At 33.7% G+C, this 13,135-nt stretch overlaps 1 protein-coding gene across 1 annotated transcript in view; it reads left to right on the forward strand.

Annotated features, from left to right (window-relative positions):
• MYO16 (myosin XVI) overlaps nucleotides 1-13,135 on the forward strand; it is an 851,952-nt gene that overhangs the window by 643,446 nt on the left and 195,371 nt on the right. Inside the window, exon 28 of the mRNA XM_074192022.1 lies at nucleotides 11,140-11,242. Within this exon, the coding sequence (XP_074048123.1) occupies nucleotides 11,140-11,242 (103 nt within the window). The remainder of the gene's footprint in view (nucleotides 1-11,139; nucleotides 11,243-13,135) is intronic.

A 13,135-nucleotide genomic window follows, 5' to 3' on the forward strand; every position in this document is an offset into this window, starting at 1 on the left:
CAAATCTAGCCAGGAACACTCACCTTGGATAAGACATTTAACTTCTGCTTTCCTTAATCCACTGGAGAAAGAAATGAAAAACCTATTCTAATAACTTATCCAGGAAAACCTGATTTGGGGGTCACAGAGTTGTATTTGACTGAACAACTAAACACTACCACCAATAAGCCAAAACCCAAAAGGAACAAATCTCAGTTCTATTCAGTTCAACATATAGTTTTTTCAAGGTTCCATGCACCCATATTTTATTGGACTCCATGGGGTTTAAAAAAAATGATGAGGAATATAACCTCTGCTTCCAAGGATAAATATTTAAATAACAAGAAATAATATAAATGCCAGAAGAGAAATATAAAATACAAAATATGGAGGGTCAGAAAAAGAAAATTATCAGTGCCAGTTTGGAAAATCAGGGAAGACAATGGAGAAACTCTTGAAATTTTCTTACAAGGAAAGATAAATGCTCCAAAAGTATAAATATAAGTGGGAAAACATAAGGGAAGGACCATAGAAACAGCAAAACCAATTGCCCAGAAGAGAGACAGGGTAGCACTCCATTGTGAGTACACTTAATAGCTGTTGAATAGAATACCTATATCAAAGTAAACAGTAAACAAGGATTTAATAAATGCATAATATGTTTCCTGTATTGTGCTAAATAATGGTTGAGGAAGCTTAAGTTGGGTCAGTCCTAAAGATTTTGAATGAGGAGTTTTGACTTTTCTTTGAAGAAAAGTAAATAATATGATTGAAACTGTGCCTTGGGAAATTAATCTGGCAATATCACAAAGGATAGATTAGGTTTGCAAGAGACTAGTGTTCTGGTACAGGTGGCCTTGGAAATGGATAAGCCAAAAAATATAATTATTTAATCCCTATTAGTATGTTCCTTTGAAAGAGGACATTTTCTATATTCATTTTAATTATCTCCAAGAATGTCATTCACTTCTGTAGCTGTAACATAACCATTAAATTACTTCTAGAGTCATCATCAAAATGGTACTACCAGTTCCACCTCCCTCCTGCCTTATTTTTTTTTTCCGCAAGGCAATGGGGTTAAGTGACTTGCCCAAGGCCACACAGCTAGTAATTATTAAGTGTCTGAGGCCGGATTTGAACTCAGGTACTCCTGACTCCAGGGCCGGTGCTCTATCCACTGTGCCACCTAGCTGACCCATCCCTCCTGCCTTATTAAGCATCTTGCGTTTTTTTGTGACTACATAAACTGCTATTCCAATACTATCAAAGGTGACAGTGACAATGAAAAAAAGATGAAAATGGTAAATAGGTGTATTATGGAAAGTAAAACATATTTGTTCTGAATTTTAGTGAAACTATCAAATCATGAAATAGTCCACAAACATTATAGAAAATTATTTGGTACTAGAAAGTTCACTGTTCCTTACATTACCCAAAAACAAAGATGCAAGTAATATGTACAAAATCATTGATGCAAGAATTTGTAGCAGTACTTGTTATAGTGGCAATGAATGAGAAATAATTTCTGTGCTCAATTGTAGATTATCTCAACCCATTGTGGTCTGTAAATGTAATAAAATATTATTGTGACATAAAAAAAATGAGATATTTGAAGAATTCATGAAAACCTAGAAGGACATTATGAATTGGTGCAGAGTGAAATGGACAAATTCAGGAGAGCAATTTATGCAATAATGTAAAAGAAAACAATATTAAAAGATATCAGAACTCTGAGCAGTATAATGACTTCAGTGAACTGATCATGAAGCCCTATTTCCTCCTTTAGCAAAGATGTGGTAGGCTATAAGTGCAGACTGAATTATACATTTTCAAACATGGCCAAAACGCATTTTTACCTTTTTGTGTGAGGAAGGACCCTATTGGAGGGGTGAGACTAAGAGGGTCTTTGTGAAGTGACAGTAAAGTTTTAAAAAGTTTCAATACAATGTTTATTTAATATAAATTGATGGACACACAGCTTGAAAACTGGTTAGATAATATTGTGTCTTTCTAGTAGAATATTGGCTTATTTAGAGTATTACCTGGGTCAACTTGATCAAGTTAATTAGCCTTTCTGGGTTTCATTTTCTCATCTATAAAATTAATAGATTGAACTAGATGACCTCCAAGCTCATTTCTAATTATGATTCTTTATAGTAAGGTTAAGCATTCATTTTAATTAGCTTGCTTAGCACAGTGTCTAGCACGTGATTATGGATTGATTTATATTTACAAAAATTGTTTGATAAGTGTTTTTTTGAGTCCAGGAAAAAAAGACCATAGTATTTCTATGTGGATGAGAAAGAAATATAACATTAATATTAGTCATTCTATAATGGTCTTGTTATTACATAGTCCTCTGATTACACTACTCTTCTTCAATATGAGATAATTATAGTATCACAGATTTTTTAACTGGGGAGGTCCTTTAAGATCATCTTTTCTTATGCTCTTTTTTTATAGGTGAAGAAACAACTGAGACTAATAAGTGACTTACCCAGGATGATATAATTAGTATCAGAGTCAGGATTAAACTTCTAGTGCTACAGCCAGAAGGAAGGCTTGGATTCAAATTCCAGCAATGACCTTGTACCAATCACTTAACTTCTCTGAGATTTAGTTTTCTCATTCGTAAAACCAAAATAATAGCACGTATAAAGGTTGTTGTGAGGGTCAAGTGTGATAATATAAAGCAAAGTTTAAAGCACTACCTAAATTAAAGCTATCATTACATTTATGCAAGAGTAGTATTTTTTTCCTATCTAGCATTGCAGCAGACCACTATAGACATATATACTGCATATGAACTCAGTGACTAATAGCACTCTTGGATAAATAAATCTAATTACTAAATATAGCTAGTAAAATAAAGATTAAGCTTAAACATCTATAATCTGTCTCTTCTTTCTGTTTAGACTTATTTTGAAGGTTGCCTATATCTGTGGATATGATTCTATATTGAAAATAGGCACCTACTCAGGATTCTTGAGTGCTGTTAAAAAAAAAAAGTAGAAGGGAGAAAATGCGAACCCTTTAAGGATGAAATAAAATTTCTATGACCCAAATGATTCTCAAACCTATAGACTCTTCCTGGCCATAGCACTTGGTTTTTGGTTTTGTTTTGTCTTTTCTAAAAAAGAAAAAAATCCCTTTCTTTTTCAGTCTCTCTGCTTCACTCCTCACCCCTCCACCCACTTTAAGTAGGTTTTATTCCCCTCTCAAGCCCAGTTGCTTTCCTTTTCCTTCATACTTCTCTCTGTTTTCATGATGCATGTCAGCCTCGTTGCTAGGCAGCTGTTATGCTCAGCATACCACTCAGCCTTCAGAATGCTGGAAATTAGCCCTGAATAGTTAGAAAATCACCCACCTGCACCTGCACCATGTTTACCGTGAGAACATGATATGAAGAGGAAACGGAACAGTACTATGAAGCTAATAAAACGAATCTCTAATTGAACTTAGGCAGGCAGCTACATTTATTGAATACACACAACCATACTTTGCCCAGAGGGAAGTTTCAAAAGAAAGTAGTGGGGAACGAAAATAGAAATATCTATATCCCTGTCTTGAACAAGCTTAAAATCAGAGGTGTCCTATAGAAAAGTAAAGGGATGGCACAAAAATGAAGAGACAGCAATTAAAACATAAAAATCAACAAACATAATAATTATTCACACAAAGAAATAATGCTTTAGAATGCATGGTTCTCAAAGAGACAAAAAGTTTAGTTAAGTAATCAGGGGCTGGTAATGGGAGAGCCTTTAACAATGGGATTTTTTCTTTGATAATGATGGGTAAAGTATTTGTATTCAGGACTCTCCTTTAGAAAGAAATAACTTTATAAGATGATTTTATATTCTTCATGAAGATTTCTACCACCAAGTTATTTTGGAAGTAATTTCTTATGAGACATTATATTTGACCTGAATGTCTATTGATGCCATGAGCTCAGGGAGATAGACTGCTAGGTGAGACCATTTTCTCTTCTGTGGTCCTTCTAAGTGGCTACGTAATAATAAAATGTCAATATTCTAATAAGTGGAAAGAATAACTTCTTGTCATTGAGAAAATAACTCCTTTTCATCTCTCCTTTTTTGCTCTTTTTTTAAAAAGTTTTATTAATTTTTTAATAGATTGCCAATTACATATTACCCCCATACCCTGAGAGTTATTTGTAACAGGAAATTAATTAATCAAAACATAGGGACCTAATCTAAAAAATGCCTACAACATTCCATATTTGTAGCAAATCTCCACATGGGCAGCTAGGTGGTGCAGTGGATAGAGCACAGGCCTTGGAGTCAGGAGGACAGGAGTTTGAATCCTGCCTCAGGTACTTGATATTAACTGTGTGACCTTGGACAAGTCACTTAATGCTGATTGCCTCAAATCCAGGGTCATCTCCAGTCATACTGATTCATGCCTGGCCACTGGATCCAGATGGCTCTGGAGGAGAAAGTGACGTTGATGACATAGCACAGCACCCCCTCACTCAAATCCAATTCATATGTTTGTCGTGTTATCACCTCCTTGATGGAATGGTCTTCTTTGACAATGAAGGGCAAACATCACAAAACCCACACATACCAAAAACCTGACTATTAAAAAAAAATAATTTACAGAAACCTTTTATTCTTCCTTCTCTTTACCTTTGCCTATTGTGGGGAGAAGGGGAAGGAAAAAGAAAAGAATAACAAATTCCTTGTAGCATAATGAACAGTTAAGTAGAACAAATTCCTTCATTGACTACATATGTGTGTGTCTCATTCCACATACTAAATCTATCATCTCTCCATCAGGATGTGAGTGGTATGTTTTATCATCAATTGTTTGGAATCATGGATGTTTATTTCATTAATTATAGTTCTTAACCTCTTTGAAAATTATTTATATTGCAGGGCCTTGGAAATTGTTCTCATTTGGTTCGTTTTATTTTTTATTTGTTAATGTCTTCAAATTTGTTTTTTTTTTAATTTTGAAGTTATAATATAAACTTTTCATTTTGCTTTTTTTCACTCAATATAAGTTCATATGAGTCTTTCTATGTCCCTTTCAAGTCTTCCATTTTCTCATTTCTTATAGCACAAAAATATTACATCGCATTCATATACCATCACTTCTACATTCTAATGTTCATTCTTTAATCATCATTTTGTTGTTCATTTGGCTATGCCCAGATTTGTCTTATCTTTCTGAAAATGAACATAAGCAACATAAACACAGAGGTTAAATAATTATCCAATTCATAATGCAATTTCATGTATTAATTGCATAATAAAGCATATTGATATATAAGGCTTCATGAATTACTATATTTCTGATAATTAACATGTGGTTTATTTCTTTTCTTCTTGCCATTTTTTTGGTTTTACAACATCTTTATTTCAGAATGTATTTCTTTGCCCTCTCTCACCTTGCAAGGCACTCCCTTAAAACAATAACCAAAATAAATAAAAGAAAATGAGAGGTAAAATCAATGTAGCAAAACTGACCAAATACATCACCCAAGCCTAACATTATTTGCAATATTCGATAGCCAGTAAGGGTCAACTCTGCAAAGAAAGAGTCAAAACTTATTTTTTCAAATCATCCATGGAGCTAAGATTCTTGGTCATAAAATTATGTGGCATTGAAAACTAATTTCTTTCATTTGTCAGAGTTAGTCAGGATTCTATTCCTTTCTGCCAAGACATTGCTCTCATTGACCTATTTAGCATCATATGCAATCTCATAGAACATGTTAGTTATTCAACTCCTTTGTAAATAGTAGTAATTGTATTGAATATATGTTGTTTCTTATGGATCCTGTTTGGTATGCTGACCTTTAACAGTGTGTCTATACTTCATCTGAAATCAGTCTTAGCATGTTAATTAATTAGCTCATTGAACAACAATTAGTTACAAGTCAGTTTAGGAAATATGGTGTGATAGGGTGTTGGACTTGGAATAAGCAAAGTTTGGGTTCAAATTCTACCTCAGGCATATATTGTTTGTGATTTAGGGAAGTCATTTAAACTCTTTGTACCTCAATTCCCTGAAATATAAAATTAAGGGAATGACCTCTGAAGTATCTTTTAGATGTTATTTTATTATTTCCAATACTGTGATCCCAAGATTTAATCAAAATATCAAAGAAAGTTTATTGTCCTAATAAGCTTATCAGTTTGATTCCCTTTGCAGAGAAAAAAAATGTTTTCAAACAGTAGGTCAGTGAACTTTTCTTTGATTCCAAGCAGAAATCTAGAATATATTGTTCAAAGAATGGTGAAACATCTAGAAGAAGAAGAAGGAATGATGATAAAGACCAGAATGATTTTATCAACATCACTAAATTCTTTTTCCTTTTGACATAGTTATAAGACTAGTAGATTAATGTAATGTTTACCTAGATTTTGTAAAAGCAGTTGAGTCTTTCATTCTGTTCCTAGTTACTACATAAGCAACTTTCACTAAAGTTTTCTTCCAGCTCTAAAATTTTGTTTTGAGTTAATCATTTAAGTTCTATTTTTGTTGATGGAAGTGACTTTAAATGGGTATTCAGTTTTTAAACTTCTGGAAGAAGTTGGTGATTGTGTTAGTGTCTTTCCATCCATCTTTTTCTAATATTTCTATTTTCTTTCCCACAATTAGTATAATCCTTTGTAAACAGAGATGTAAAGGGTACTTCTGGTGATTTTTGTCCATAAGTATGTGTGAACTTGAAGACTCTTATGAAAAATCAATAGGCCCTTTTAACAACGCATATTGTCTGGTTTTTTTTTTGTTTTGTTTTTGAGACCTCATATCTTAAGATACTGAGTGAATGACTATTTGTGATTTGCTCTTCTGATCTCAGATAGCTCTTTTGAAGTTCAGGTTCAAGAAAGTGATCCCAAGAGAGTGATTTACTTTGAGTCTTTAAACAAAAATATCCAAAGTCTTTAGTAGAATGTCACATAAAACACCCAAATCTCAGTTTGCTTGCCTATAGATCAGAATTCACATCACATCTCTGTTCCTTTTATCTCCTTACCTCATGGTAAGGTCATTAGTAAAGTAGCATTTAGTGTAGCATTTAGCTCAACTCTAAAGAGATGAAAATATGATGATGATGATGAAGATGATGATAATGTTTGTCCTTCATTCTCAAAAATCATGACATCAGGGAGGTTATGACATGCCAGGCAAGTGAATAAGATTTGAATAAGGGGTTGGTGTGTTAAGTCACTGGCCTCACTTTTACCTCTGGAGCCATCTGGGTCTACTGGCCAGATATGGATCAGAATGCCTAGAGGGGGCCCTGGATGTGAAGCAATCAGGTTTAAGTGACTTATCCAAGGTCACACAACTAGTAATTATCAATAAGGACTGAAATGTGATTTCATTAGCTTAAAGAAAGTGAAGAACAGGCTACATCAATGGCAAGACTTGATTCCAAGCCTTCAATAGTTCCATATCCATGCTATTTCTCATAGGATGAAAGTATATTTCATGAGAACTAAAAGTGGCTGATAATGTGAACAAGTTCTTTTGTGCTAATAAGATTGCCAATTTCTAAATCTTTGAGCCAGACTAAATAAATACTCTTTATTTCTTATGATTTTCATTTTTATTTCTAATAGAAAATAAATAATTAGAAAGAGATTATCTTTAAGTATCAAAAGAACAATTCAAAAATATGGAAATGAAGTCTTGGGAGGAAGATTTCAACACCATCTGTTGAATTAACATTGTGATCAATTAGTGAAAGTTCATTAGTGTTTTTTTTCATAAAATTGACATTATATTTTAGAATGAAACTAGATTCATTCTTGTTTAGATTTCATTCCTGATTCTAACTTCAACAAATGTAAATTAGATAGTTTTGGAATGGCAACTTTTTGTCTTAACATTGTTCTCCTTTGGCAAAAATTATTTGTCCAAGAAAGTAGAGTTAATTTTTTTTCTGAGATTATTACAGAATTTGAGAGTAGAAAAGAGACCTCAATGGCAATGTATTCCTATTAATACCCAAAGGAATTTCCACTTTAATTTAACTAACAATTGTTAATCCAGTCTCTATTGAAAGACCCCCTAAGAATAAGTCCCACTACTTTTGGAGGCAATTCACTCCAATTTTGTTCAATACTAATTGTTTTGAATTTTTTTCTGACAGACATTAAGCCTTAACTTCTGCAACTTTTACCAATAGTTTCTTCAACAGCAGTGGATCATTTTATTGTTATTCTTTGAGAGGAGAAACAGGGTAGGGAAAGGTCTGAGTGGTGTACTTATGTGTTGTGGCAAGACTAATTACAAGATGCCCTTACTAGCTAGGTTCTAGGGTAGATTCAGGGAAGGGGGATAGTGATTGATCACCCTTCAATCCAGATAGCTTCATTTTGGAGAAAATCTTAAATCTAATTAGCACCTGGGGAAAGAGTTAAGGGTCTTTGGATCCAAAAGTTGCTGTTCTGAAAGGAAGAATCTATCTATAAGATAATCTCACTGGGGGCGGCTAGGTAGCATAGTGGATAAAGCACCAGCCTTGGAGTCAGGAGTACCTGGGTTCAAATCCGGTCTCAGACACTTAGTAATTACCTAACTGTGTGGCCTTGGGCAAACCACTTAACCCCATTTGCCTTACAAAAACCTAAAAAAAAAGATAATCTCACTGACTAGTTCTAAATAGATAACAGGAAGGATGGAATATGATCACTGAATGACTTGCCCATTTCCACTCAGTTAGAAAATGATTATCAGAGTTGCTAATCAATCTTAGGTCTCTTTTTCAACATATTTTCCTTTCCACTGTGTGTATTTTAAAAGTATTAAATTATTCATATATTGTTTCATACTGTGACACATTGTTGCTAGTACCTTTTGAGGGCTTGAAAAATTCTCAGGAAACCTACATACCCTAACCATTGCTCAATAGCTGCTCCCTACCTGATTCTGAGAAATCTCTTCTTTCCCCTGTGCCAAACAAAAAAGTGATTATATCCAAAGTGAGTAGGAGGTAGGACTCTGATTCAGGACAGTTAGGGAAAGTTTTTTTTTTTCCATAAAAGAACACTAGGTACTCTAGTCATCCCTAGATCATTTTAGCCCATTTAGTATGATTAAGTTGATGAGTTGGAATTTTTTCTTTCCCTTGCCTCTGGCATATCAGCTTCACTATGTATTGCTTACCCTTTTCTATTTTTATAAGCACATACCCAGAGCTTGACATTTGAGTAAAGTCTATATAAAAAGAGGGGATCATGCTGGGATTGATGTGTTTATTTTGCTGACTAAATGACAGAGGCTTTTATCCCAGAGAAAAGAAAATTGTTTTGTTTTTGTTTTTGGTTGTTAGATACTTAAAGAGTTAAGAAAGAAAATAAGAAAACATGCTCACCTAAAGAGCTGAATAGCATGGTTTTCTCCTTTATGCATTATTTACTGTACCTGCAGCCTTTGCAATACTGCCCACCCAACTCCTCTACCCCCCATTCAATGAATCTCTTATGGATGATACTTGCAAAATGAAGAGCCATATATCAGTCTTATATGATTGTCAATTGGTTTCCGCAATAATAACAATTCTAGAGTCTGAGTAAATGTGGTTAATAAGGATGTGTAGTTTTTTTTTCCTTCTCCTTGTCTAATTCCCCTAAGTGAATTGAAAGGCCTCATTTTAGGAGACACCCAATTAACTACAACTCACATTAGAGAAAACTATCAGCCATTCTGCAAAAAGAGAGCAGAAATCTTATGTGATAATGATATGTACTTCCCCTTAAGTTTTGGCAGAATTTCATTCTGGCTTACAATGCAGCATAACATGATATTGATAAATAGTATAATGTAGTAGCAGAGAGAAAGTTAATGCAGATGCTTTTTTTTAATGCATTATTTGCTCACATGCCAGATGAAATACCAAAAAGGATGGTGAGATGGAAGAGGAAAAGCTGAGCAAAGTGATATCAATTGGCTGGTGGAAACCTTTGAAAGTCAGTTTTTCTCTATTGAAGGGAATTTTGAACTTATCAATTTCATCTGGAAAAGTAGAATATGAGGGACATGGCAAAATTATTCTAAAAATTACAAATTTAGAGGGAGTGAAGTATATAATGTGAGGTGGGAAGAAGACTTCTTCAATTTTTTATTGACAAGGAATAGGAAAACACTAAGCAAAATGTTTGACCATAGGGCGGCTAGGTGGCACAGTGGATAAAGCACCGGTCCTGGATTCAGGAGTACCTGGGTTCAAATCCGGTCTCAGACACTTAATAGTTACCTAGCTGTGTGGCCTTGGGCAAGCCACTTAACCCCATTTGCCTTGCAAAAAAAAACCTAATTAAAAAAAATGTTTGACCATATCCCTTCACAATGGGTACTGAAGATAAAGATTTAATGTGAAGGAGGATTAAAAAGTCCTTTCTTTAATGGAGCTACTAGGCATCTGTTTTTATTTAAATCTTCAATTATATTAATATGACTAATAATTTAAAAAAAAGTAAGGGGAAAAGTTTGCCAAAACCTTTACTTCATGTTAAATGACTTTCAAATAATCATTACTTCATAATGATTATCTAAACAACTCTACAGATCCAATGAAGTTTCAAAAAAATTTAATGTCTTAATTTTACAAATTAAAAAGAGAGTAAGAGATCTTCAGATTTGTCTACTATTTTAGCATCATAACTTAATAGATAGAGGTAAACTCAGAAAGCATCTTTTCCAATCCTAACATTTTGCAAATCAGAAAACTGAGATGTTATGTGACTTGGCCAAGGTTTAAAAAGGCAATTAATACCAAAGATGAGATTTGGACTCAGGTCCTCTTAGTCCAGAGGTAATTCCTTTTTCTTAATTGAAATATTTTTTTAGGTTTTTTGCAAGGCAAATGAGGTTAAGTGGCTTGCCCAAGGCCACACAGCTAGGTAACTATTAAGTGTCTGAGACCGGATTTGAACCCAGGTACTCCTGACTCCAGGACCGGTGCTTTATCCACTGTGCCACCTAGCTGCCCCTCTTAATTGAAATCTTTTGGGGTATATTGACAGGAAAAGAGCAAAGAAATAAACAAAAACCCAGAGAACTAATAAATCTAAATTATTAACCAATTACATAGAGTTATTTTTCCTCCAAATTCAGCCATTAGTATTTGGTTTCTTTTTGTATTAATCAGTCTCTTCCCTGATTTTTTTTTAACAGGTATAAGGCTTTGGCTGATACATTGCCAGGAGAGAAGAAGAAACTGTCAGCTGAGGAGAAATGTCAGCTTGTGCTTCAACAGTGTAAATTACAAGGCTGGCAGGTTTGTGACTACAGGCAGCTAAAATATCAGTTTAAGATTTTAAATAAGTGACCTGAGTTACTTCCATTGCGGTAAGCCATAGTGTTATTGCCAAAAGAAGAGATTCTTTTGATGTGTTGGGTATGGGCAAGACCTTAAATGTATTCCTTGGAAATGAATCGGTCTTTTTGATTTATTCATTTTAGATAGAGTACAGCACTAACAACCATCAGGTAACTAGCAGAGGGAAACCAAAGAGATCTCTTTTGTGTAAGAGGCCAAAGTCAGGAGGGAGTAGTTAAGCTTGCATGGTTCTCCTCTAAACTTTGTTGCTAAAAGCTTTTCAGCATACCCACAAAGTACGCAGAAAGTCTAGAAGAGAAGTCTCTGTAAATTAGTTTTGATTCCTTCATTCTCGATCTAACAAATGTTTCATAGAATTACATCTAATTCTAATTAGTATTTTATATAAATTTTGTACCCTGATTCTGTCTCGATTTATAGCTACCTCAGCCTGAGAAGTGGATCTCACTTAAAGACAAAAGAAGGAAGGAAGAAATTTAGTTATATTGTGTGATAGGTATATGTTGGAGTTACATGTAACATCCTAGTAATAGGAGAGCCATGGGATATGTAAATGAACTTGGAAAACTAAGATAGCTTTGAGGGAGAGAGAAAAGAACATCAAAATACCATTAATTAAAATATGAGTTTTCTTAAAATCAGCTTGATGTATGTATGATGAAAAGAGTATTGGAAAGAGAGGGTAACTTATCAGTGATATCTATGACCTCAATAACCTTAGGGAAGTAACTAAACTTCTGCGTGTCATTTCTTCATCTGTCAAAATGAAGGATTGGATTCAGCGAGCTCTGATTTTCTTTACATCTCTAAATGTTATGTCTTCATTATAGTATACAGTGTAATCAGATTAGAAATAAACCTTAAAACTGCTAGTTTACTGATCTCTAAAGCAGTTTTAAAGTAGAATGTACCTCAACAGTTTGTTGTTCAAGTAGAATATTGTATGTAAAGTGTTTTGTCAATCCTAAAGTTCTATATAAATCTGAGTTATTATTAGAATTGATTGTTCTAATATGCTTATTAAATCTCAGTGAGAAATGAAACTATTATACTTTCATGCCTTGTTTGGGGAAGTATTACACAAGTAGATAAAATGATTTGCTTTTTAGTTATTGAACAGACCCAATAATATTATTATTGTTGTAAACATTAAAATATTTATCTGATTATTATTATTATTATTAACTCATATTTTAAAGTGTTATAAGCTAGGTAGCCATTTGTACATCCATTGAAACTAGGTGGCACTGTTGATGGAGAGTTGGACATTGAATCAGGAAGATCTGAGTTCAAGAGTTCACTTTTATTACCTGTGTGACCCTAGGCAAGTCTCTAACCATAGTGTTACTCATCTCTAAAATGGGAATGATTTTAGCACCTATCTCCCAGGGTTCTTTTACTACAATACTTTATTTTTTTTCAATTACATGTAAAGATACTTTTCAACATTCATTTTTTGAAAGATTTTGAATTCCAATTTTTCCCATTCTCTCCTCTCCAAGATAATCTGATATAGGTTATACATGTGTAACAATATAAAACATTTTTCCATATTAGTCATATTGTGAAAAAAGAAAGAGGATAAAAGGAAAAAAAACATTCAAAATAGTGAAAATAATATGTTTCTGTATTCAAAATCTGTCAGTTCTTTCTCTGAATGCAGATAGCATTTTCCATCATGAGTCTTTTGGGAATTGTCTCAGTTCATCATAGCTGATCATTGCAGTGTTACTATTACTGTGTATATGTTCTCCTGGTTCTGCTCACTTCATGTAGCATCAGTTCATGTAAATCTTTCCAGGTGTCTTCGAAATTTGCCTGCCCATCATT

Source organism: Macrotis lagotis, chromosome 6, assembly GCF_037893015.1.
Source record: "Macrotis lagotis isolate mMagLag1 chromosome 6, bilby.v1.9.chrom.fasta, whole genome shotgun sequence".
NCBI lineage: Eukaryota > Metazoa > Chordata > Mammalia > Peramelemorphia > Peramelidae > Macrotis > Macrotis lagotis.